Genomic DNA, 27,484 nt, shown 5'->3' with positions numbered 1-27,484 from the left:
GGCAGAGCGAGGCAGACGGCACCAGGGGAGAGGCTCACGTTTTCAAAGCCATTTCACATTATTTCTCTCTCTCTCGTCGACTAAACAGAGTTCCTTCGGAGAAAAAGTGGACAAGGATCCCCAAACGACACGAGGGAGAGATGCAGCCTGTGGTGAGATGGACTTTGCTGCTTCTTCTCGTGGGTTTGAAAGCGCAGGGTAAGTGAGATTTAAGCCAGGTGTGGTTATACAGTGTATTCTGTAGACGTGATGCTCTTAGAGACACATGGTGATTCTGTAGTTTCGGAGAGTAGACGAGGAGACTGCGCGTGTTTGCGCATTCGTGTCTGACATTTAACTTGGAGATTTTGATTAATTGATTTGATGGTTAGCGCGTTTGTCAATTTGTTTTTGCCTGTTAAAAATCAGAACAAACAAGTGCTTCAGACTAGAGAGCTTTAAGAATATCGACATTTAGTCTCATAACTTTTTTTGAAAATGATTAAAAGGATCGTTAAAAGAATCAAACCATTTGTTTCAGCCTTTTGTGTTGAGAACTTTTTCTCTCGTCTGGACAAACTAGGCCAACAAAATGAAATGCAGAAGAATCAGAGAAACAAGAAATTAATTTTGATGAATGCAAATTTTGTTTTGAGGCCAGAGTGTGATTTCAGGAAACATAAACAGATTAAAATGTGTTGACAGGATCTGTTTTCCTGTTTACAGATGTGAGTTAGGAGGTTATATGAGGCCTGTACCAGCATGGTTAATTCACAGATACGAGGTTTTTCAGTCAGCGAACTTTGTCGTCTGCAGGCTTTTGATAAAAACCCTTCTCAAAGCTATTTGTGTCTTTGGATAAATCTGATAACCTTGTTTTGTTTTAGCCCAGTTTTGGTACGAAGGAAAAGTTGTATTAACTTGTCATTTGCGTGTCTGTTCTTGTTCTTTGTTGTGATAAGATGTGAATGAATTATTGTAGCTTCAGAGAGAAGATATTTTGTGATGTTATTTTGATAAAGCCTCATGTCTTCAAAAGGGGATAATTAAAAACAAACAAACAGCTGTGTTAACAGTTAACTTAAGTACATAGTGGTTTAAATGAAAGTTATGGAGGATACATACTTTTTAAACAAGACAGAAAGCAGCCTTGTTTGTGGAGAATTAGTTAAATGTGTAAATGAATAAGCAAAGAAGGAAAAGAGGAAGAGGGGGAATGAAGGATTGCTAGAAAGAAGACATGAAGGCAGGCAGGGAGGACGGAGAGAAGGAAGGAAGGAAAGATGAAGGACGGGGAAGGAGGGACGGGACATAAGGAAAGAGGAGGAAGGGCAGAGTGATGGAAGAAAAGGAAGGATGGAATAAAGTGAAGGAAGGGTTTGTGATTATTGAAATGCTGCCAGCGTCTTAATCACTGACCGCAGCTGAGCAGAGAGCCGGGATCCGACCCGGAGCCACGTATGAACCACGCCGTGTTCATAGATGCAGAGACGCTAATTATGCCGCAGCATTTCAAAGCAGTAACGTAAACATTTTGCTCCGAGGGCATAAATAGCAGCTATCTGATTCATGCACGGTGGCAGATAGACTCTCTCATCGTTTATCAGCCGGTACACACACACACACACACACACACACACACACACACACACACACACACACACACACACACACACACACACACACACACACACACACACACACACACACACACACACACACACACACACACACACACACACACACACACACACACACTAGTTTGAGAGCCCAGTTTGTCCCTGAATCTTGTGTTTGTGAAAAGTTGTCTCTGTCTGCCCGGGTAACTGATTTGAGTACACACTTCTGAAGACAAGTACACTTCTGGCAAGTTGAGTCATTTTGAGCACTTTTGAAGTGTGTGTGTTGTCTTTCAAACACCTCGCAGGCTTCGCTGTGGCTGAAATCCTCCAAAATCTACTCTGTTGTTGGGATTTATGAGTCTCAGTGCCCGTTTACAAATCCCAGCAAACAACTCCAACAAATCTCATGATTTCACCAATTCACAAACATTATAATAACTCTCAAATCTCCACATATAATGCCGATTCTTTTCAATAATCCAAAACCAAAGTAGTGCATATATAAACATCTAAAAAAGTAAATATTTAAAGGTTCAGTGTGTAGAATGTAGGAAGATTTATTGTCAGAAATTTCAGGTTTTCATTAGTGTATAATCACCTTGAACTAAAAACAGATGTGTTTTTGTCACCTTAGAATAAAGCCTTCATATCCACGAGGACCAGCTCATCTTACGGTGTGTTACAGTCACGTTACGACAGCGGAGGAGGTTGGGGTGATGCAATCTGCAATCTCACCACTAGATGCCACTAAATTCTACTCACTGTATCCTTCCCCAATTTCACAAAGTTTCACTCCCAAATATGCGTACACATTTACCGGCTCTTTCACATGTTCAACAAATAGCGGTTTGCTTTATATGAATACCTTTTAAAATGACCTTCACATTTTCCTCGACAAATTACGTTCAGTAAGAAACATACTGTTACTTTTTTTTTACAAAACAAGGAAACATTCATATGGACTGTAATTTCAGAAACAAGAAAACAAATGCTAAACATTTAATGTCACTGTATTTCATTTGTTTCCCTATAACATCCAGTCGTGGCACCAAATCCGGAGTATTTTCATGGTTAAGTCTTAGTCATCTCAAAGCACTCAGTGAAAATTCAAGAACGATAACACAAATATGAAGCACACCATTTTTAGGAGTCACTATATAAAATGCAGGGAACTTTGTAAGAACCCTGCTGCTGTCAAAATCTTTTACAACCAACCATCCACTTGGACCTCCTCACTAAGACCTGTGTAATGTCTGGATGCCCCAATCCTGGTTTAGTCAAAACATTGCCACTGAATGTAACTGAGGTCCTACGTAATATTATTTTGCAAGGCCAGTTAGTAGTATTTAAACATATATTGTATGAGACACGGTTAAACTACAAGTGGATATTAATAAAATGAGATGCAACTCCCCGCGCAAATTAGTGTGATGATTTTACAGCACACAAATTCAAGCATGCTTCTTCTGTTTCAGTACGAATTTCCAACCAACTTTGGGAAACATGCAGTTCAGCATTCAGTTTGGACCACACGAATGTATTCAATCAGCCACATAGGAAGTTTGCACTGCTTGGAGACTTAACATTCATTATTCTAAAGGTGTGTGGTCATCATCAAAACTGTGACATCACATCCTGTCTTTGGGGGCTGAGTGTGTGTGTGGCAAACAGAAAAGCTCAAACTTTTGGCAGCGGTTTTATTCATGTATGCAAACAATGAACAGAAAGTGTAAAGAGCATGTGTGCACACACACTTCCCAGTTTGCTTCTGGTGGTTTTAAAAATGTGCTGCTTCTAATGTGTGATTTCAGCCTGCAGGTACAGTGAAGCCACACTGATGTCCCTCGTAGAGCTGCTCTCTGAATGTATTTGAATGCATCACTGACGATCCGGTCAGTGAACTGTAGCGATGAGGTGTGTGTGTGTGTGTGTGTGTGAGAGAGAGAGAGTGCAGCTGTGCTGTAACAAGGCTTTTATCACAGTAGCATTTATAGAGCAGAACACAGAGACGAGGGGGCGTGGCTAAACACGTACTGAGTCACATGAATGTGTTTCGAGCGCCTCACGCTGCAGCTCGCCTCGCATCTGCCGACTTTCACGGACGCTCAACCTGTTCTTTAGAGTTCACAGTTTTACATAAGATGTCACATTGCTTCATTTCTTATAAAAAAAAAAATGTTTCATTCAAGTTATCAACAAAGCATAAGTAGATTATTTTGAGAATTCAAATTTCCCTTTTTTCCAAAAGCATATTGAGTTGACTCGTGTAATGTCCAACAGGAAGCATCGATCATCCCTAATGTTGCTCACTCTGGTTGATCCAAGGTGAAGATGACATCCCCACCAACCTCCGGAGAAAGAAATACGGCAAATTGTCAAAGGACAAAATGTACATTTTCAGATGAGAAAATCACCATTGAGATATTAAACTACAAAGGTTGAGTGATTCTCTGCCATGAAGGATATTTAAATTCATGCAACTCACTTCTTAGTGAGCTCGCCTTGAGGGGGAATTTCTATTAGTTCTGCTCATTTTGAGGGTAAAAACCACGTGACAAATACGTGTGCATTCTCGTGTGAAAGTCATTTGACCTTTTTATAGATCTATCGGTGTGCAAAAAAAAAAAAGGTGTAAGAAAGAGTGAAGAACCGAATGAAACACAGATGTTTGTAGGTTTTTGCAGGAAACAGTCGTGGTAAGAAAAAAAAACGGCAACCTTCTGCCGTCAAAAGGATCAAACGCGTATCATCCTTTTTTTTTTTTTTACCGGACACACACACACACACACACACACACACACACACACACACACACACACACACACACACACACACACACACACACACACACACACACACACACACACACACACACACACACAGCGTGATCCCCGCTCTACCATCCAATCTTTTCTCGCTCTTTGCACCTGTCTCCCACTTCGCCCGTGACTCCAGGGCACCCGCTCACTCACAAATCTCCCAGGTTTTGTTGCTGTCATCAGCTTTCTGCTTCATCTTGCTCGGTTTTATCTCTGTCCCCCCCCCCCGCCCTCCCTCTCTGTCTCTCTGTCTCTCTGTCTCTCTCTTTCTCTCTTTCCTTTTCCTCTCCCGTTTAATCTCCGTCAGTTAAATTCAGTTCATTTCAGCTCAGGGAAACAAACAGCAGAGCGTTTCAGCCACTACTTCCTCTCAGGGTTTACCATATTCACATTGTAGATGTTGAAGATGAACTCTTTCTCTTTCAGCCCCGCCTCCGTCTTCCTCTTTCTGTCTTCCTCACTCTCCTTTAAAAGCTTCTGTGAGCTCAGGGGAGAACGAAAGCTAAATGCCTCTCTTCCACTCGCTTTTCACACATGCCATAAAATGTTCTCCTCTTTTCCATCACTCATTATCTGTCCTTTGCTTCCCCCATCTTCCTCACAATGCTCTTCATCATTTGCCTGAATGGCCCTGATCTCCAGGCCGACCTCTTCTCTTTGTTGTTGTTACAGTACTCAGGTTGATCTCCAATCCTGTATTAAATTTCTCATGGGGTTTTATATTTGAAGAAGCAACTTGCTTTCTAAGTGAGTTTTGACATCTTCTGCACATTTACTTTAATAATTGATGCTGTGCTTTTGGGTACATTAAATGTACATGCTGCTGACCTTATTTAAATTCAATATTGTTTGAAAAAAGAAGTCCTATGAAATGACACGATCTGAATCCATATGTGTTTACAACTGGCAGGTGTAACTATTGAGTAGGTAACAGATCCAAGTGACAAAGTAATGTTAGTAAATTAGTTAATTAAATCAACATTAATAATGCCGTCAAATTGTGCAATTTAAACTGTGAAATCTTTGAATTTAAATTATACGACATAGTTAATAGGAACACGTGTATTTTTTTCCTGCTACAATCGATGTGTCTGCTAAAGAAAAAGGAGAATTATCTGACTGCTTGGATTTTGTTGCTGAAACTAACTTGTTTTTCATGATGGTTTATTGAAAAAACTCTAATAACGTCGTCAGTTTTGATGTCACTGGTAGATCTTATTAACTCTGGCAACTAGTCAATTAATACATTTTGGGAGTTGGTTGAAAACTTGATTTTAGTTGCATCCAGAATTGTGAATGAGGTTTTAGTTATCTTTAATTATGCAGCTAGTTTGAGATTTGGTCTCCGGCTTTGGAGGAAACAGTCGATTACTCCTCTCTGTAGTAACCAGAGCAGATAAATAAGTGATTCATTAGATTTGTCTTCTCTACATCTCCAAGTGGAAAAAAAAAATGCAGTTTGAACGGACAATAGCTGTCTGAGATTTAATTAACTGCCAATTAATTAAAATTAATTAATTAATTAATTGCAGAACGGTTACCTTGGTTGGTCTTCAGTGGATAGCTCGTTGCATTTGTAACCATAATTCGTGTGTGTGTGTGTGTGTGTGTGTGTGTGTGTGTGTGTGTGTGTGTGTGTGTGTGTGTGTGTGTGTGTGTGTGTGTGTGTGTGTGTGTGTGTGTGTGTGTGTGTGTGTGTGTGTGTGTGTGTGTGTGTGTGGGAGGGGGGGGGCGTAAATATGATAAATACAGATGAAAGTGGGGAGAACCTGTGGCTCATTTTCTGTTAAAATTGTTTATTTTATGATTCTCAACATGAAATACATCTGATCATGTATAAATACACACGTGTGTGTGTGTGTGTGTGTGTGTGTGTGTGTGTGTGTGTGTGTGTGTGTGTGTGTGTGTGTGTGTGTGTGTGTGTGTGTGTGTGTGTGTTTGAGTGTGTGAGTGCAGGACACGGTTGTGATCAAAGAGCTGGTTTAGTGAGTGGACGTGGAACAGAGAGCAGCTCTGCCTTTGTAATGAACTAACAAGCAGATGGAGCACCATGACAGGCCTCTAGTTCAAAACACATTATGTTTTCATGAACGTTTCCTTCATTCCTTCTATTCTTCCTTGGTTCCTTCCTGACATTTTTCCATCCTTGTTTCGTTGCTTCCTTCCTTCCTTCCTTCCTTCCTTCCTTCCTTCCTTCCCCTTCCTTCCTTTTCCTTCCTTCCTTCCTTCCTTCCTTCCTCCCTTTCTTCCTCCCTCCCTTCCTTCCTTTTCTATTCTACCCTTGAGCTGCTACAAAAAGCACTGCTCTCATTGTGTCAGAGAGATTGCATGTAGGCATGTTATTTTTTCTTTTGCCAAATGTCGATCAGATGTGTGTTTGGTGTCATCACGCTCCCTTTAAACTCTATTTAGCATAGCATTAAAACATGCTAAGCAGCTACCAGACAGAAAGCTATGAAGTCTGGATTCCTATAATCTTCTGAGTGACATCTTAAGACGGCTTTGCTTTCAGCCTCTCCTCTTCCTCTTCCTCTTCCTCTTCCTTGTTTTCCTCGTGTCGTTCTCTTCAGATGGCTGCCATCAGGAGTTCAACACCAGCTGGGTTCCTGGTATCACTGTTGTGTGCATGAAGAAGGTTATCTTGTGCCTTTGAGGAGGGGATCTGGATGTAATAGGGTCAGCACTGTTTCATCATTTGGATTTTAACATCTTCCCCAAAGAAGTCCGTTTTAATTAAGAGATTTTTCTCTTATCTATATCCCAAACTCAATTTAGCTGGTTTTAGTCAAATGAGGAGAGTATTTAAAATGATTAAGGGGAAAAACAGCGAAACGCTAAATCTTCTGGTGACTTTGAGGTGACTAAAGTTCTTGAAAGTTGCCAGCATGGCAGATGTCTTTGGCTTTCTGCTGTCTTTTATTCTTAGTGTTTGGTTGTACAGTTTTAGTTGTTTCTGTCTTGCTTTGTCTTTTTTTTTTCTCCCTCTCCTTCCGGTCCGGTCTCTCTCTTATCTTCTATCCTCCATCCAACAACCTTGACAGCTGCCTCGCAGAGAAAATCGTGGTATTGATCTCGATATTTATAGAGAGGTGATTGGGAGTGAGCGGGGTTTCTCCGTGACAACTCTGAGAGCACTTGGGGGGGTCCTGAAGGATGAAGAGTGACTGATCATCCTCACAAGCTGCAGGCGTTATGAGGGATGTGAGTCAGTTAGCTTCAAGGCAGCAAACTGTGTGGGGAACTTTCAAGCTGCCACTTTGATATGGTTCACTTTTAAAACGTGCGCTGCTTACACAACAGTAACTGGTTCATCATGTAGCAAATGCAGTTTTACTGTTTTAATCCATCACCTTTATGGGTTGTAACCGTCGACTGGATAAAAAATTGTTGATGTTGTCTATGGGTCTGAAAAATCGCCAATGAATTACAGTTAAAGTGTAACACCGCTGAGGCCCACTAGGGGATGGCTCCAAAAAAAATCTGGCTTTAACAGATGCTGATTCAAAAAGCATAAATTTCTGTCTTTGAATACAAAGTAAAATTTTTTTTTTTTTTGTTATAATTTTATTATCTAAATGAGCTGGGAGGGAGCGAGCGGTGGATCTGACTCAATCTGATTTGAAACCCAAGGATAGTAAGTCCCGCCCACCCGTAGCTGTAACCTGGCTGCACCACAGGCATGTCAATCAAACAGACACGCCACCACAAAAACGACTTTATGAGGGTTCTTTTTTACATGGACCACCAGAAAACTAATAAGAAGGAGCGACAAGCCACGATAACTTGTGGAAAAATGTTATTGATTTTGAATTTTATGAGAAGTTGAATGGGAGTCTATGGAGCTGGTGGTTTTCGGAGCCAACCTCTGGTGGCCCTCTTGAAATACACTGTTTTCTTTTGAATTCCTTGTATGTAACCAGGTGACCTGATTATGGTAGGAATGGCAGACTGCCATTATAGCAGAATTTGCTTTTATTATATTATTTCAAATTTGATGCTGATCAATTTTGGATTAATTTCGCAACAATGAAATTCAAAGTATTTTGAATTTGTTGGGGGAATTCATAGTTTTTACGTTGAATGATATAATAGCAATAATGATAATAATACTATATATAATAATAATGAGGATATTGTGTAAAGAACAGTTTATAATGCAGAAAGAAACTTGAAGAAATGGTGGCCTCTTTCTATTCTTCACCTGTACTAAAAAAAACAAAAAAACAATTTCATCTCCTGTCCTCAGAATACTGTCTGCAACTCTTCTGCACTATGTTAAAATAGCCTGCTGTGTATATTCCATTTGGTAGACATACGGATATTGTGCCTCTGGCCTTCTTGGTCTCTTCCTGGATAATTAGTAAATGAGGCTCTTTATATCTTAACTAGAGCACTTCAACTGCAGTCCCGCCAAATAAATACTTAAAAATAGGTAAATCGTAATAAATCACGTCATGAGGATGAATATTTACAGCTCCCAACACCTACCACTCTATATTTACCATTATTCCGGAGAAGAGACGAGGACATGCTTGTCACTGTGTTTCATGTTCATTTAGATATTACATTTGTATTTGACTTTAAATGGGATTCTATTCTAGGACGTCTTGGATATGGTAATACCTGTTCACAGAGCTATAAGCAGACAGAATTACCTTTGAGGCTTTTAAAGTCATACACCCAATAGTTTGTTTACTCCTTTAGGATTAACTGCAGTTGTTCAATAATGAATTCAGGTCACTTCAGCGGCTTTCTGACCATGACTCTTTGGATGTTACTGAAGCAGGTTAAATCCACTGCTTCCATGTTTCACTGTGCATTAAGCTTTGACCTTGAGGCTGAGCTGACCTCTGGGAAAATATATGTGTAAGTATATGTTCTGCAAAGAAATGTAACCATAGTAACGATGCATGCTTGATACCAACATGGCTCAATGTGATAACATGCTCTGAACAGTGTTCAAGTTGATTAAGTTGTTGGAGAGCAAAAGAAAAATTGTGAGCATGTCCACTGTGGTGCTGGATTTTGTCAGAAAAACGGGCATTGAGCAACCGGGTATCACAGCAAAACGCGAAATAGCCACGCTTTGGACTGTCTAGGCGTGAAAGTTACACGTTTTCCTGAAGTGGAAGAAAATGAAACCTACTGCATGCGTAGAGCCATGTGATTTACAGGAAAATAAAACTTCTAGCTAAAACACTTGGTTGGTGTTACTAAATAAGGACGTGGTTGGGGTTAGGAAAAACATCTATCTCAACCCCTCATACGCAGCCGACAATGGTGATAGTGAGGCTGAAATAACAGGCAATAATACAGGCAAAGAGAGATATGGGAAATATTTTTGCAACTTAAATAGACTGCCATATTGGGAAGGTATGTATTTTAAATTATTGTTGACAATGAGGCATGAGTTTAGCAGAGCATCTTGACTTGACTGCCTGAACTCGCTGAAAGATTTCTCTTCATTAGTGTAGAGTTTAGTTTCTTGCCACCTGAGAATTACTGCAAGTTCGATTTTCATTCTTTTTTTCTTGCCCTGTTTCTACACACCAGTTCTTGAGGCAAATATCTGTCTCTTTAGATGCTAAATGCTCTTCTAAAAGAAACAAAGTTCAAATAAGGCTGAAAGTATCAGAACAATAAAATTGTGAGCCAGACAGCGAAACAATAGAGTCGATAAAGATCTCAGTGGGTCTCTTGAGTAAAGGTGCCGGAATTGAAAAGGTCTCATGGTTAACTGAACTAAACTGAAATAAATTAAAGCTGACAGACCACAATTCTGGGGTCAAAGGTCAGTGTTAGGTATCCGTGTCCTGAATTGAATGAGGAACTATTTACCCCCCCTTCCCATATTCCCTGTGAAAGCAGTGACTTTAAATTAATTTTATCATGAAAAATGTAGGAAAGGAGATTTTTTTATGACCATTCAAACTGGACATTGACTTTCATACTTAACATCCTTCAATAATTTTATCTCAAATTCTCCAACAGCTTAAACGTTATCTCACCGCACAGACTTGGTCAAAGTGGACTTTTCACTTTGATGATCTGAGCACAGAAGCTGCAATCTGAAGAGACCTCTTTAAAGACGATTCATCAAATATCATAAAACATTAGTTCCACAAACTCAAAAGACTTATTGATGTGTATTTTGCTGTCGGCTCCGTATTAAAGTTATTTGTGACATGAGTTGCGAAGAATTTAGCTTTGAGGACTGTAATTGATGATCAATCACTGTTGGTCTTTCAGAGTTTCGCTGAACTTGCAAGATTTTTTTTATATTATTATAAACTATTCTTTGTTCGGTCACTAATCGCCCTTTCTTCCCTTCTCTTCTTCGTCTCTGCTCCCTCAGACTGCTTCTCCTCCAAGGCGGAGGACCGGCTGTTCAGGAAGCTGTTCAGGCGGTACAACCAGTTCATCAGACCGGTGGAGAACGTCTCTGACCCCGTCACCGTGGAGTTCGAGGTCTCCATCTCGCAGCTAGTCAAAGTTGTACGTTGTTGCACACTTCCCAAACACACAAACATACACAACACCTTGTTTTTATAAGTATGTGTGATGCAAAAGTGCATCCTCTTAACAGTATCTGACAGTCTGCGTGAACTGTTAGGCGTCTTCCCACGAGCATCTTCATCCCATTTTCTACCTTTGAAACAGAAAAGCGAAAAAGATAATCTGCGGAACGAGAGAAGTGAAAGCGAAAAGTGAATGCAGTCTTTATTTAGTCTGTTCGATTTCACGGATTCTGAAAATGTCGCACAGCACTGTTGTACACTGCTGTTTTGCTTTGGCAATGTTAAGTTTAAGCGGGGGGGGGGGGCAGGTTGGGGTGCTGCACATTCACCAGTGAAAAGAGGTTTTTCAGCTGTGAATGGAGATCCTCAGATTAAGGAGAAATTGCCTGCAGGAGCCTTTTCTTTCCAAACCGGACTGATATGTAGCTATATCTGCTAGCTCGGCAAGGTGAAATTAATCTAAAGGTGAGCGTGTGGATGTGTGTGTGTGTGTGTGTGTGTGTGTGTGTGTGTGTCTGGGTGCATTGAAATGGATGTTTCATTATGTGTGTGTGTGTGTGTGTGTCTGTGTGTGTCTGTGCACACTTTTATTTTCTGTGTAAACAGGATGTGGCGGATGCAGTTCTGTAGGTGGCGAATGTAGAATTGGAGGAATCAGAAGTACTGCAAATTAAAACTGAAAAAGGGATGATAGAAAAGGGTCGAGAGACAGTGACATCTGTGACCTCTGCATCTGTTATTAACATGCTCACAGTCGACCTTTACAATCAATCAACTTCAGCTCGAGAGGACAAAGATCAGACAAGGAATTCCATTTATTTAAAAAACAACAACATTGTGGGTATTTATCCGCGGCTATATTTATTATTTCTTTTTTGTGAAACTCCACCTACATTTTGCTTTTATAGTTTTTCCAGCTGCTGTATCAACACACGTAAACACACACAGCTCTCCTGGCTAACAAGCTCTCTTCCTTCTTTGTGTCTCTGCAGGATGAGGTGAATCAAATCATGGAAACCAATTTATGGCTCAGGCATGTGAGTACGCATCCACACACACAAACACACATATAAACACATCAAAATCAGCACGTATGAACTATTTCATTGACCTGACTCCATCTGTGGGTGACGTGTGTTTGCACATATCTATACATAGCAAGCACACATCAGTAAGGGTCTGATGCCCTCTCTCTCCCTCTGTGTGTGTGTGTGTGTGTGTGTGTGTGTGTGTGTGTGTGTGTGTGTGTGTGTGTGTGTGTGTGTGTGTGTGTGTGTGTGTGTGTGTGTGTGTGTGTGTGTGTGTGTGTGAATGTCGTACATCACAGTAAGAATAAAAGAGACGGCACGAGTGAAGAAGGAAACAAGGATATTTCAGGGAGACACTTGAATGCAATCAGCTGGTGATCAATGTGAGAAGTATGGTCAGTCATGCTCTGCCTTTCTTCAGATCTCCAGCAGCAGAGCCTGAACTCCTGACCTCACACAGCCAGCTGTTCTCCCAAATAACATTTTGTCTCTGTCTGCCTCTCGGATACCCTCTAGCTGTTTCCTCTTCCCCTCCCCCCACTCTCCATCCAACCCAGTATCGAGGCGAAGCGTGAAACAGACACATCGGTCCACTACAGCAAAATGTGAAATAGACACACTTTAGGTTGTCTGGGCGTGAAAGTTACACATTTTGAAAATGTGAAACTTACACACACATAAATGTCATGTAATGCTGGATCATGTGACACAGGATGTTTTTTTTTTAGCGGTATTAGAAGGTGGGTTGGGTGGTTTGATGTCATTTGTCACACTGCCATGTGGAACGAGGAGATTTCACCATGTGCTTATTTAGTAACCTCAACCGCTTGTTTTAGCCATAAACTTCATTTCCCTGTAAATCACTTGGCTCTAAACATGCAGCAGGCTCCATTGTTGTCCTCTACAGGAAAACGTGTAACCTTCACGCCTAGACAGGGCAAAGCATGGCTATTTCACGTTTTGCAGTGATACCGAGTTGCTCAATCTGTATTTTCCTTCAAAACAAACTTCATACAAACATCCTCATTGTTGCTTTTTTAAACCAGCGACTGATTGCTCCACATGGACAAACATTTATTGGATTCTGATGTGATTCATTTGCGGAAAAGATGACGCTGCGATCCCCGAGCTCTCCAATTTAACTACATTGAAAAGCCTTCCAGAGGCTGTTGTTATTTGTTTGTAATGGCTGAGCTGTTTATTTACAACAAGGCATCACTAATGAGAAGCTGTGTCAACACCGCAGTCACTGATAAAGCCTCTGGATCACAGCCAGTGGGTTTACGGTGGAAGACCCCCCTCGATGAGTTTATATCGCAGCTGTTCTGCAGCACCGCTGCAGAGGATTCGGTACACAACAGCGTTAGTGTAAAGTGCTTCTAAATTTGTTCGCTTTATGTTCCTTTAAACTGAGCTCCATTGACTACTTGCAATTACAGACAATCTCTGTATTTGGCACGGACTCTTGAAGTCAGCCATCTTTGGCACGCTGTAGAACACAACAGGTGTTCACGACACAGCAGATGAACATTTTAAGAAGAACTTCTTTGACTCATTTAACAGTGAAAAATATATATTTTAATAGATAGATAGATAGATAGATAGATAGATAGATAGATAGATAGATAGATAGATAGATAGATACTTTATGAATTCCCAAGGGGACATTTTTTTTGCTACAGCAGCATTTATAGATACAGGAAAGAAATAAAATAACAGTAACAAATATTAACTATAAAAATGCACAGAATAGAATAAAATAAAATAGAATAATTAAATTAAAACTAACTAAACAATAGTGCAAAGTTTTTTGTTTTTTTTTAAATATTTAAACAACTAAGAAAAACAGACAACAGACAACGGTGTTATTGTTGTGTGATGGATTTTGCCAGAGGTGAGTAATTGTACAGTCTTATTGCAGTGGGCAGGAATGATCTCCTGTATCTGGAATGATCTCCTGTATCTGGAATTATCTCCTGTATCAGGAATGATCTCCTGTATCTGGAATGATCTCCTGTATCTGGAATGATCTCCTGTATCAGGAATGATCTCCTGTATCTGGAATGATCTCCTGTATCTGTCCTTGTGACAGCGGAGCTGGAGGAGTCTTTTGGAGAACGTCCTCCTCTGTCCCTGCAGCAGGTGGTGGAGAGGGTGGTCAGGATTATCCAATATGGATAATAGTTTCCTCAGCGTATAACACCTATAACACCTTTATAACACCTTCTTCCATCTTTTCTCTTTAATCTGTATCTTCTCATTTCATCCCAGTGACTTCCTTGATTTTATTGTTCGTCAGTTTACTTCTTTTATTTCTCATAACCAGTTAATATTAATCAGGTATTCTGAGGGATGACAGGAACGTTATTTAGGTAGGAACGAGAGCTGAACCTCATGTTTCAAAGCAAGTGCACATCAAAAATTAGATAGGCAGTAAATCTAATAATTAAATAGACTGCTAAATAAACTTTAAATTTGTTCTGATCTATATAAAAAGTCAAACTAGCCTTGTGAAAATAGTTAGACCAAGCTCTCTGATAATTAATACCATACTGCATTCAAACTAAAATACCCATTAAACACACCAGCAGGTTTCAGTGAGAGTATTTTTTTTTCTGCCATAACCTACACATCTGAAGCAATCAGGAATGACATCTCCAGCCATTCATAATGTAAACATCTCTGGATAGATAAATGGAAAAGCCAGCGTAGCAAGAAGTGATTAATGAAACAGCTCCCAGGTCGTAACTGGGCATTAATCCACCTCGCTAATAAATGAATTAATCTTGAATGACATGCAAAAAGCCAAGACTAATGGATCTGCAGCTCATGAAATGTCACCCGCAGGTATGTTGACAGAATAACAAGTGGAGGAACTCATCCTTTATTTCTGTCGGAGAGGTATTTGCTCATAAACACCCCCTCGGTCTGAGCAGCTCTTTATTTGACTGTTGTAGATGTCTTACAGAATTATTTTCTTATTGAAACGCTTGTAACTTTAATCAGGAGGCGTTGCGTCAAAAATAATATATTTATCAGAAGCAAGCGCAGATGTGAATGAAAGCCTTCTGATGCTCAGTGAAATTTGTGTTTTCTGTCTTAAGATATTTTTTCTCTGTAATATCCTCATTTGGCTCTACTGTAAAACATCAAAGGAAGTTCTGCCTGCAGTATAAATATGTTTTTCAAAATATTCCCAGAAAGGCGGCTGTCTCCAGTGACTAATACTGTCTGCAGCGTACAATGCAAAACATGGCGGACTCCCCGGTTTGCTCGAAATGTTTGTTTCTTCCTCTCCTCCAGATTTGGAATGACTACAAGCTGCGATGGATGCCGGTGGAGTTCGACGGGATTGAGTTCATCAGAGTTCCTTCAAACAAGATCTGGAGACCCGACATTGTGCTCTATAACAAGTGAGGCTGTCAACATAATTACCGTCATAATTCAGTAGCAAAGTAAGCATCACCTTTTTGCTATATTTATGGTAATAAAAATGATAATAATAAACTAGATTTGAATAGCACCTTTCATACAAGAAATGAAGCTCAAAGTGCTTTACAGCAAGAAAATGACATGAAGTGCTTATCATAAAAACAGCATGTAAAGGAACATAAAAACATGTGAAATATAATTTAAAAATAAGAAAAAAATAAATTAAAACACAAAACAACACATTAATAAAATCTTAAAAAAGCAGAACTCAGTTTAAAGACGCAGTAGTTCAAAGTGTTGGCAAGTGCAAAACAGCTTCAGGTGTAGCTCGTTAAAGGCTAAAATAAAGAGATATGTTTTAAATTTTATTTCAAAATTATTTGCTGAGCTAGCTCCCCTGATATCTACAGATAGTTTCACAGCTTGGGAGCAAGACTGACAAAACCAGCATCCCCGACCAGAACCTCCAATAAGCCCGCAGCAGATCATCTCTCAACTTTTTGTTTTAGCTTCTTTCAGCTCATTGTTTTGGATTAATGGACTGCAACTTTACTGTTTTGGTGTCACCTTAAGTCTCTCTCATTAACCAGCAACAAGAAGTTTTCATTAAAAAAAAAAAAAAATAAAAAAATCCATCCTAAACTCACTGCCCTTCCCGGCACCCAAAAAAGAGAGAAATTGATCCACTAAATGTGCCGCGTGTGCTTTGGTGAAAATGGAAAAAGCTGTTCAAAACAGATACTAATGTGGCTCAGAGTAAACAGGCAACTATTCTCCAACACATAAACTGTAAAAACTCAGGCGATGACATTTTTCTTCTCTGCTCAGAGCGCGTTAATCTCACGGGTAATTCTGAAAAGCATTTACAAAAAAAAAAAAAAAAAAAAAACTTTTGTCAATCTGGTATGTGAATTTGGGTTATCAAAAATATTACATTAATGGTAACCGTTTTTGAAGCACAAATGTCTTTTATATCTTCAGCTGCTACAGTATGTCACAGACAATACTGTGATTACAATGAAATATGCTAATGTGACTGTTTATTACTCAGGGAGAGTTTTTTCTCTGCTTTATTATCTCAATTTCAGTTCACTTTATTGTGGAATCTTTCTACTTACAATAGTGGCTGATAATGTAAATCAAAGGCAATTTTGCCTTTCACCGAAACACGTAATGCAGCTGCGTACATACATCTTCATTGTCCTCTGCTTTTAATCCGGATACACAACCTCACATTTGATCCTCTCTCCTTTCTTCTGTGCTTCGCTTTCATTTTCTCCTCGCCTCTCCTCTCATTGTTTGACATCTCTGCCTTCCTCTAACCCCTCGGTGTCCTTTTCAAAACACATATCTTCTCATACCTTACCTGCCATGGGAATACATCTGACCGCTTGTACATACACACGCCTCATACACAGTGCTGTTGGGGATTTCCTGGTGGAGGACAAGACCAAGGCCTTGCTGAAGTTTGATGGTACTATCACCTGGGTTCCTCCGGCCATTTTCAAATCCTCCTGCCCGATGGACATCACCTACTTCCCCTTTGACTATCAGAACTGCTCTATGAAGTTTGGCTCCTGGACTTATGACAAAGCCAAGATTGACCTGGTACTTATCGGGTCCAAGGTCAGTGTTTGTGACTGTGTTCCAGTCCGGCGTCACTATGATCTATTTCATTCTTCTTCTTTCTTTCTTGCCTGGCAAACTACTGTCTACAATCCAGTTAGATGAGGCATGTATATGAGTCATTATTTTTGTAATTAATTAAAGGGCCCCCCCAGCAATTGGACTGCAGATGGAAATTAGCTAGTAGCTAAATCTGGTACAAAGCAATTTTTTTCCTTTTGGGATTAATGTATTTTGTAAATGGTTCCTGTTGCATATAGATCTAATAAACTAAACTAAACTAAACAATTTCACACTTAAAGCTCAGTTCATAATAATGGATAGCTCTGTTGAGACAAACAGTTGGATGATGTCTTCTGGAAGGTAAAGTTTAAGAAAATAACTTTGGTGATGCCATGTTTATGTTTTTGTCCAAATTTATCAGAAGAAAAACGGTCAAAATACAAAATCATAAGCGCATTATATGAATTTACAGGGCCTTTTTAAGAATGGTAAATTAACCTTAAGTGTTGTTCTGGTGGTGAATCATTGTAAAATTCAGTTTTAAGATTTTTATCCATCTCCTACAGGTGAACCTCAAAGACTTCTGGGAGAGCGGCGAGTGGGAAATCATCGACGCTCCCGGCTACAAACACGATATCAAGTACAACTGCTGTGAGGAGATCTACCCGGACATCACCTACTCCTTCTACATCCGACGTCTGCCCCTGTTCTACACCATCAACCTCATCATTCCCTGCCTCCTCATCTCTTTCCTCACAGTGCTGGTTTTCTATCTCCCATCTGACTGTGGAGAGAAGGTCACGCTCTGTATCTCCGTCCTGCTCTCCCTCACTGTGTTCCTGCTCGTTATCACCGAGACCATCCCCTCCACATCGCTGGTCATCCCGCTCATTGGAGAGTACCTGCTCTTCACAATGATCTTCGTCACACTCAGCATCGTCATCACCGTGTTCGTGCTGAACGTGCACTACCGCACGCCAATGACCCACACGATGCCCGGTTGGGTGCGCTCGGTGTTTCTCAAAGTGCTGCCGAGGATTATGTTGATGCGGAGACCGATTGATGAGAACAGCAAGGCTGGGGGGTTGGACAGCAGTGGAGAGGCAGGAGGAGCTGGAGGGGGAGGAGGAGGCGGAGGAGCAAAAGGAGGGAAGAAGCGGAAGAATAGCTTGATGCAGGTAGGTGGTTCCTATCACTAAGCATCTGGTCCAGCTGAGCAAGGCTCTCACCCAAGTGTCGTAAACACACCCGCTTATCAAACCGGTATCCCGGCAAAACGTGAAATAGACACGCTTTGGCCTGTCTAGGTGTGAAAGTTACACATTTTCCTGTAGTGGAAGAAAATGAAACCTACTGCATGCGTACAGCCAAGTGCAAACACCTTTTTTTTTTTAATCCTTTTTATCGCAGGTCATTTAAGTCGAGAATCGAGACAAATGTTCAGTAATTACACACAGACGGGTTATCACAAACAACCGTCGCGGTTGAAAGTGGTTGAACTTTGAGCTCCGCAGCAAATCATAAAATCCGTGTACACAAGTTTCTGCTCTTTCAGACCCCAAACTTTTACCGTTTTAGTTCATTTTCACTCCTCTTAAATCGTAGGTTTGTGGCTGTCAGTGAAGGAGCTCCAAATATTCCCTGTACACGACTTTCTTAACACCGAACAGAACATAGGCTGTTGGAGAACATTTAGCATTTAGAAAGCAGATTTTTGTTTTGTTCAGAAGCTGCTGGCGTCCGAAAACAGAACTGACCGTGAGAGACGGTGAGTGTTGGACTTACTGGACATTCACCAGGTGGCTAGAAACAGGACTCTGAACGAACGTGAACGTCCTTCTGTGCTTGCTGGATGTTTAAACAACCGTTAGCTGGCGATGGTGGGTGGTGCTCCTATAGGTTACAGAAACTAGTTTGAGAAAGTTATAAATTCAGTTTAGTTCCATAGCTAGGTGGTTCTGGTGGGCTTCCTTCAATCAATGAAGACAGATGCAGGCTTCGATCATACGCTAGTTTCAATTCCCTCTTCGACAAAAGCATTGTACAACGTATCTCTCTGTGCGGCTGATGATTCCTGCCTATTTTCTGAATTTTTTTGGTGCAGCTATAAAATTTAATTACCTTCAGCTTCAGTTGAGTTTATTTAAAATGCATCTCACCTAAAGAGTCTCTCTGTACGTGCAAAATGAAAGCATGACATCCGGTATGAGGCTTTACTTCTTTTTTTTTTACATTTTTATATATATATATATATATATATTGTAACATAGAAAGTTTCCTGAAGTGAAACTCAAAATATATTCCTGTGTAAAATGTATTCCCCCTTCTGGGAAGCAAACCTTGGCTCAGTATTTCTAATGTTTTTATAGCTACCTTGTCAGACCGCACAACTGTTTTCTCTGTTCGTCTACGTTTCACCTCGGGAGCTAACCGTTAGCTTCCTGCAAGTACTGCCAGGTCTATCCAATAAAATAATTATTCCTACTGCTAGAGAATTTCAACTCAAAAAAATGTACACTGTGTGATTCAATAACTTCTTTACAGCCAATATTGAGAGCTGAGGGGATGTACTTATTCAAAGTTTTAGTTTGGAAGAGGTGTCTCCGCTAAGACCCCACAGATGAGTTCTCCTCTGCAGCCGTTGCTGGTTTCCCAGAGATCCCAAATCTGGGAAACTAGCAACGGCTACAGAAGAGAAATCATTACCAAACAATGTCAAGTGTGAGGTAAAGACGAACGTGGAACTTAATATGAACTCTGACTTACGGTCCTCAGCAGGTCGGAGGAGGATCCCTCAACTGTCTGGAGTTCGGGGACAGCCAGCTTTCGTCCGTGGAGGGCTGCACCGGAAAGAAATGCCCGTGCCCCTGCCAGCATGGGAAGGAGACCCCAGGAACACCGGACTCTGGGAAGATGTCACGTCAGCTGAGCCACCAGAGCATCAACACCGTGGTGGCCTTTTCTGTGGTGTCACCTGAGATCAAACAGGCCATCGAGAGCGTCAAGTACATCGCTGAGAACATGAGGAGCCGCAACAAGGCCAAAGAGGTGAGTCACGGTTATTTAACTTCAGCTAACCACCGTGAATGTCAGTGGTTAAAAATTGAATCGAATTCAAGATTAAAGTCTGGAGCTTCTGCTGTACTAAAATCACTCGAGGTGTTAGTTTGTTTTTAAATTATTTTAGTAAAGTTAGACACAATCCTTGTCAGTAAACACCTAGGTTTCGAGCCAATGGTTCGCTCCATAAGGAACACACCGACGTTGCCGTCATTATCGGGCCTTTCCTCTGCAGTCTGTGGGTTTGCAGTGGTTCGGTGTGGCGCCGGCTCCGGAGGACGTCGTCTCTGTCACCTGCTGGTTGGGACTGAGATTAATGATCCTCCAGGCTTTAAGGAGCTCACCACAGTGTTTGTCTGTTGACTGTCCTTCACACTGCTGGGAGTCAGAATAGAAAACTCATTTTGAGCTCCGACATCTTGCATTTGCTAAGATCATGTCATGGTCAACGCAACTTGGATATTAATCAGATTATAATGGAATGATATGCAAACTCATTTTCAGATTGGGCCCCTGCAATTTGCAATTTGAGTGTATTCAATAGTGCCAATTACATTTGGGGAAACTGGACGTGTTCTCTCTTCAGCATTTCATACGTCAAATTAATGTTTTTTTTTTTTTTTATTAAGCAATAGGCAAACACAAACACAACTTAACACCACTGACATTCATATTTGTTGCAGTAAAATTGGCCTGCATTTTAATTAGAACTTGAAATGAGCTGTGAAATGAACTTTGTTGAAATGAATGTTATTAGTTCAATCTGCAGTTGTCCTGCGCTCCTCCATGTAATATGCTGAATTGAATTCCAGCCTATAAATAAAATGCAAATAGTGCAGTTATTTTACTTTAAGTACAGTTTGACCTTTGCTTCACCATTTTAGAAAATAAATTAGTTGACATAACTTTGGATTCATGTCACATAGGAAATATGATATTCCTGTGTTTGTTTTTATACTTTCAATAATTGTACAAGCACTGTTAGAAAGAAAACACACAGCAAGCATCATGCATAATGCATTTATGTAAAAACACTCCATACTAATAAACTCTGTGTTGAGCTGTGCTGTAATTTCTTTGCAGCATTGTTTCAAAAGTCTCACCTGCTGCGAAGTTAACAATACTGCAAGTTAAAACCAAATCATTCTAGATTTGAGCTGAGAGCTCTCCCTCCTCTCTCTGTGTCAGTTATAAATACAGTGGGTGAAATCTCCCAAAGGGGGGAAAAGGAGCCTTTGATATGCAAAAATTCGTGGCTCAATCAGCTTTGTCAAAACGCCGGTCGCTGCTTCTGACGCTGCGGTTTGAATGTAATTATCATAGTAATTTCTTCCTGTGTAAATTATGTATACATTTTTATGTTGACTTACGAGAAATGTTCAAACTGTTTTCTCTTCTTTCTTTTTGTTTTTCCTGTCCCCCCCCCCCTTTTCCCGTCCTTGCTGTGTAATCCTTACCTCACCCCATCGACTCCTACAACCTCGAACCCACTGAGACTCCGAATCCCCCGTTTAACTCTCACCGCGCACTCCTCCTCACCTGCTTTAAAACAAAACAAAAAAAAAAAAATCTCTCTTCACTGTTCATGTTTCGTTTATCACCACTGACACTGTCCTCTGTCTTCTCACATCTTGTCATTTTGTCCCATGCCTTGCTCGCAGGTGGAGGATGACTGGAAGTACGTTGCCATGGTGATTGATAGAATCTTCCTTTGGGTGTTTGTGACCGTGTGCATCCTGGGAACGTTGGGCCTGTTCGTTCAGCCTCTTTTTGGCTTCTTCTCGTAACTGCCAACCGATCGGGGTTCCCCGGCAACCCGTGTCGACCGATCCTCAACAAGTAACTAATGAACTCTCAGTTCTCAATTGACAAATCAAGAGTTTTGAGTCTTAAAGCACTATTTTGTGTGCTGGTTTTGCCTCCGCAGGTTGCAGAGAGCAGTAACGAAGAAGCAGTTAAGTTAAGCAAAAAAGGTTTCATGTTTTCAGACTGGCTGGTAAACTGCATAAAAGATACAAAGGGTGGAAAGCCTCATTTTTATTGTCTTTTAAAGGCTTATTTTACCCCCAAATTAATATGTAATACCTAAAAAAATTGGGGTACTGCACCCTTTTGTTGGATAATGTTTACAGTAAAAAAAAAAAAGGGATGATATAGTATCTTAGTAGAAAATGTGTTCTTTTAGCTTTCTCGTCCATTTAAAGAAAGAAACGTTTTTTCATTATTATTATTTATAGTCCAAAGTTCACATGAAATAAATCTGTTTTACCTGGTATATCTATCTTTCTACTACACATATTTCCATTTTAATCAATGAGCTAAATTAAGATGCAATTTAATATATCAAATAGGTGATTTAAATGGAGCTCAGCCGCACTAAAATAGCATGAATATCATTCCAGCTGAGTTGATGGTCACTGCTACTCTGAAGTGTTATAGAACTCACAGACGACCAAACAGAGTGCAGTTACTGCAAGCAATGCAAAGACAGAATGTAATAACTGCATGGCTGTAGGAGCCCAGTAACTACAGCTTTCAATTCAATTCAATTTTATTTATATAGCGCCAAACCTTAACACAGGTTATTTCAGGGCACTTAACAACAGTCAAGACCTTACAAACAACTTTACAAAATTGGACAGAGGAACCCAACAATTCAACAATTCCCACGTAAGCGACCAGGAAGGAAAAACTCCCCTTTAAGGGAGAAAAACCTCCTTTTAACAGGAAGAAACCTCAGACAGAACCAGGCTCATGTAAGAAGCTTTGTTTGGTGCTCGGTTCTGTAGCTAATACAAATTTGACATGCTGCTTTCATGACAGTTCAATTTTGTTACATGATACAGCTGTCAAAAAGTTACATTCAGGTTCTGACTCGATTTTGCCCAAATATGTAATTAAAAGTGTTGATTGCAGCATGCTTGGGTGGAATCAAAACTTGTCACATTCGGTCGTCCTTCAGGACTGAAACCTGAACGTCCAACAGACGTTAGTGAACTGGGAACTTTGCACATCCAGTAGACATGATGACACCAACTATGTACCACACTGAACTGAACCCTGCAGCAGTTCTCCTCTGAGCTGACTGATCCCAAGTCGGATCCCAAGTCGGATTCATCAAGCTTCTCACTGTCAGAGCCAATCACACTGATGCATCTTTCTTTTTGGTGTTATTTCCAATTAGCGTCTAGACTTCTGACATCCTTCGCAGTGTCTTTTATAAATATGGCCAGGCTGTTCTTCTTTTTCTAATTAGAAACCACGTGTTTATAAATGTTCCCTCTGATTAATATTCCACGAGGTAATTGGTTGGCCTGGTAGATACTGGATTTTAAATGGTACTTAATTAGTCGCTCCTGAAATAGCGTTATATCTATTAATTCATGGGAGGATTCTGTCATCCAATTCCATGGCTACGAATTGAATATTTTTGTTGTCAGTTCTGATTAGGTTTACTATCAAATGCAAATATGCAATGCAACAAACATGCATGACAGAAATTTTGATTGCTTTGACCGAGGGTGGGAGATATTAATAGCATTAATTTGCTCAATTTATTTTTGTGCAATTTGAAAAAAGTCTTAAGTGCAAAATCAAGATATGTTCCTCCACTGGTGTCTTTCATACATCACCAGCGATAGCAGTGAGAAATAGATCTCTGGATTCACGACAGTAATGTAAGCTGTCGCTGTTTCACACATTGAACCCTGATGTTGATTCCTGTAAGATTGCAAACAACTCATAATGCAATGCTACACAAGTACTCTCTCCATTGAATAAAAATGTCTGATGTTGTGAACACATCATTTTCAAGTCCACAAATGTACGGTGACCCCTTGTTTTTCAGTTTTCAGGAAAAAACTCTTCTATTTGAACCAGTGTGGTTGAACATTTAGATAACACACTGCAAAAACTTCATAACGAATGAAAAAGATAGATGCAACCTGTTTGTTTTAATTTTATCGTTGAATATTCTTTTATATCTTTGCCCATCAGCGTTGCTTTATTTGATTTAAACACACAACGACACCTGTTTTGTAACTGTTTGTTACTGTTTCTGCAGCTACAGCGCCGTTGTTCTTTTGCTGTTCTTGCACAAATAGCAAATTATCCGTAACAAAAATCAAAGCTTAATATTTTGTCCATCTCTATTTTAATGACAAACACATCGTCCACAGATTAAAGCACTACAAGGATTCTGCTTAATTTACTGAATTTCATTCATCTCTCAGTTCATATCTGTTATGTTTTGATGCATCTGAAAAGCACAGCTCATGCTGAAAGGAGAAAATATGTTTGTACAAATGATCTTTGCCTTTCTTTTGTCTGACTGTCTTTGAATTTAAAATAAATGCAGTATTTCTTCAATACATGTGAATAGCTTTTACTTTTAGATGTTTTATATATGTAATAAAAAGAAATCATGAACTATATTACACATAAATATTTCATGACCCTGGGTGATTGCTTTGATATTTGTTTTTCTATTTCTCAACAAAAACAGCAACCAGAGATATAATTAAACCTCCCGTTGAAATGTGTAATTAAAATCTGGACATTTAGTGCTGTTCAAACTAATTTTTTTTGTGTTAAGACAAAATTAATCATTATGCATGATATTTTTACATAATGCATTTATCAATCAAATGGGTTGATGTTGCAGCTGCACTGGCAGAGACCATTGTTGCAGGTTGCCATGAGTCAGTAATTATAAGCTATTTAGCATATTTTATAATAGAAGACATTAATTTACCATTGCACTGTTGTTTTCTGTTTCAGAATATCTATTATTTAGGCTTTATCTGCTACTATTTTGTTTTTCTGAGATCTCACTGACAAGTGGAGAGTATTTACAATACAACCATGGTGTAATGTTGCACGGCAATAATTTCAACACAGATGGCAGAGAGCAGTGAACATATAAGAGCCTATTTCTCTCAATTGTGAAAAATTGCAGCAAACTCAAAATTATGACAATTGAGTAGAAAGGGTGAAAATAGGCTACTGCAGTATTTTTGTGATTTTAGACCAGAGACTGTATATAAAAGTGGACATAGCTTCCGGTTCCAAAAAATAAGGCCGATGTGGAAGTGCCTTAAACTGCAATACCACCGAGTGCCACTAAAGGTTGTCTCCAAAAAGCTCAATAGATTCGACGTATGTTGAAAAAACCTCCCGAGTTGTTCGGACACTCCTGCAATATACGAAATGACAATGCTGTTCTGTTTTTTTCCTCCTTTTCCTGTCTGTCTGTTCTGTTTCTTATTTTGTTTTGGTGAAAGCCCAGTTTGGGTAACCACAGATTATCTGAGCTTCACTGATGTATTTGTCCTCCTTCTCCTTTGTCTTAGTATGCTCGTTCTGCGTCCGATGGTGGAGGTTAACCTCAGTTTTTGCTCCAGTGGGTGGTGAGAGTCAAATACTAAATATTGATCTGTGTGTGGGGGTGAGTTCGGTAAACTTGGATGCTGAGGCTCCGATATCCTCCTGGGTGAGCTTGATGTTGCGATCCCTTGCATTAGTGTGATCTGTGAAGGCTTCTACTTCCTGTGCTTCCAGGTGTTATTTGTTACCAAAAAACACTCTTTACAGACCGAACCCAGCCAGGCATACTGCTGTTGAATTTTGAAGGGGCTGATCCTCTCAGCTGGAGGTTGAATCCTTCTTATTCTTCTTCCTCAAACCAAAGAAGTAGTGGATTTGAGTGCTTCTGTTTTTTCTCTAGTAGCCTCTTGTGCTCCTTCAGTTCTTCTTTTGGCTGAGCGTTTTCTCTCTGGAAGGCCGGATTGACTTCAGTCTTGACCTTGGTGGCAAGCTTGAGATTGGCTGATCTCAGTCCCTCCAGTCTTAATTTAGGGCTTTGCAGCTCCAGTCTCAGAAACTCACGGGTCAGAGACTCTCTCTGATTCCACAGAGACGTGCTTTCTTTCATTTCTGTTTTTAGCCCTATGGTGAGGTTAACAACCTTCCTTCCCGACGGGCAATATGGAGCTCTTCATCCTCGAGGTTAACCTACAGTACCCTCAACTTGTGGACTACATCCTTATTTGTCATCTCACCATCCTTCAGCTGTTTGGCACACTTGTTGAACCCTCAGGCTGAAAGAGTTTTAATGCCACAGTACTGTTATAGTTTGTTTCTGGTGTGTCGACTTTTGAGAAGTGTTGAATGAGTGTTGAAGAGTTGCTGCTGTGTTCATGATGATGTCAGAGGATGCCCTCTTATGGCTCACAGCTTCAGTCTTTGCTGGTACCCTGTTCATATTAGCTCCACCACTCTGATGGGCACACTAATCACAGACCATTGGGGTGTCTAAGTGTGATAGCGTTGTAGTAGTTCCAACAATGACAGCAGTGGTAGAGTTTTGGTGCACGTCATTGGTAAATGGTCAATGCCGATTGGTTAAAGGCTGCTTTAAATGTCTCAAAATTAATCATCCGTCATACAAATGTAAACACAGTCAAACTATCAAATACATGTCAAAAATACACAAATGACTGGCAGGTTGAATGTTATCTAGAAAGTCGTTTTTTTGTCAGGTCCTTGTGGCTTAATGGGAGCATATATGGGTCTGAGTACATGCCATAGAAAAGGGTTTGAAGTTGATTTTTACTGTATTAATCCCTGAGGGGAAATTTTTTTGCTGCAGCGGCTTCTCGGGGGGGGGGGGGGGGCTGCTGCAACAGGCTGCCACTGGCGCGGTGCCATTTAACCTGAGGTGCATGTTTTTTGGGTGTTGGGAGGAAGCCGGAGAACCCGAAGAGGACCCACGCAAGCACAGGGAGAACACGCAAACTCCGCACAGAAATGCCCAGGACTGGATTCAAACTCTAAACCTTTTTTTACTGTGAGGCGACAATGCTAACCACTGCGCCACTGTGCCGCCCCACTTGCATCCTACCGGGCGTAGACCTCCGGTTAATTTTGAAACTAGTGGCACAGACCTAACCACCGCTGATTGGTCCCTCACTCAACCACTCCCTTCAGAGTGCATATACTTCTAACCATGTAGTGTGTCTCGTAGGAGATTGTTTTTTGCCACCTAGAAACCAGACTTTATAAGCTTATCCACCAGCCCGAACTTAACTTCACATGTTTTATTAATTGAAGTTCTGCAATGGTTTTAAATTTTTTACATCAATCTGTAATGCAGCATAGTTGTACATGAATATAATCCATTAGAGAATTGGCTGCACACACACAAACCCACAGACTTGGAAGAGATCAGAGAGCAGTTTGACTCACTGGATAATCTCCACTATGGTAAATTATGGTGCCATCAGAGCATGAAACACATGACTGTAGCCCAGAGGCTGGGGAGGCCTCAGCTAGCCAGAGAGCAGGGACAGAGCTCACAGCGACATGAACGCTGGTCTGGAACAGAACATACTGTACTT

The 27,484-nt window shown here is 40.4% G+C and overlaps 1 protein-coding gene across 2 annotated transcripts; it reads left to right on the top strand.

Annotated features, from left to right (window-relative positions):
* On the top strand, positions 1-24,455 carry chrna6 (cholinergic receptor, nicotinic, alpha 6). Of its 2 annotated transcripts, none has more exons than XM_069704876.1 (8): positions 1-198; positions 10,776-10,915; positions 11,931-11,975; positions 15,270-15,379; positions 16,817-17,024; positions 17,594-18,205; positions 19,806-20,075; positions 21,749-24,455. In XM_069704876.1, the coding sequence occupies exons 1-8, from the start codon at positions 141-143 to the stop codon at positions 21,872-21,874; spliced, it is 1,569 nt and encodes a 522-aa protein (XP_069560977.1). In that variant the 5' UTR covers positions 1-140; the 3' UTR covers positions 21,875-24,455. The 2 variants fall into 2 exon arrangements, with proteins under 2 accessions (XP_069560977.1, XP_069560976.1); XM_069704875.1 differs by having other exon boundaries at positions 19,803-20,075.
* The last annotated feature ends 3,029 nt before the right edge of the window (positions 24,456-27,484 follow it).

The sequence above is a fragment of the Brachyistius frenatus genome, unplaced genomic scaffold (assembly GCF_029030835.1).
Source record: "Brachyistius frenatus isolate BFR_SWC_R1_liver_20210118 unplaced genomic scaffold, ASM2903083v1 Contig_53, whole genome shotgun sequence".
Taxonomy (NCBI): domain Eukaryota; kingdom Metazoa; phylum Chordata; class Actinopteri; family Embiotocidae; genus Brachyistius; species Brachyistius frenatus.
Note: the sequence above shows the minus strand (reverse complement) of the source record. Positions and strands in the feature narration are given on the sequence as shown.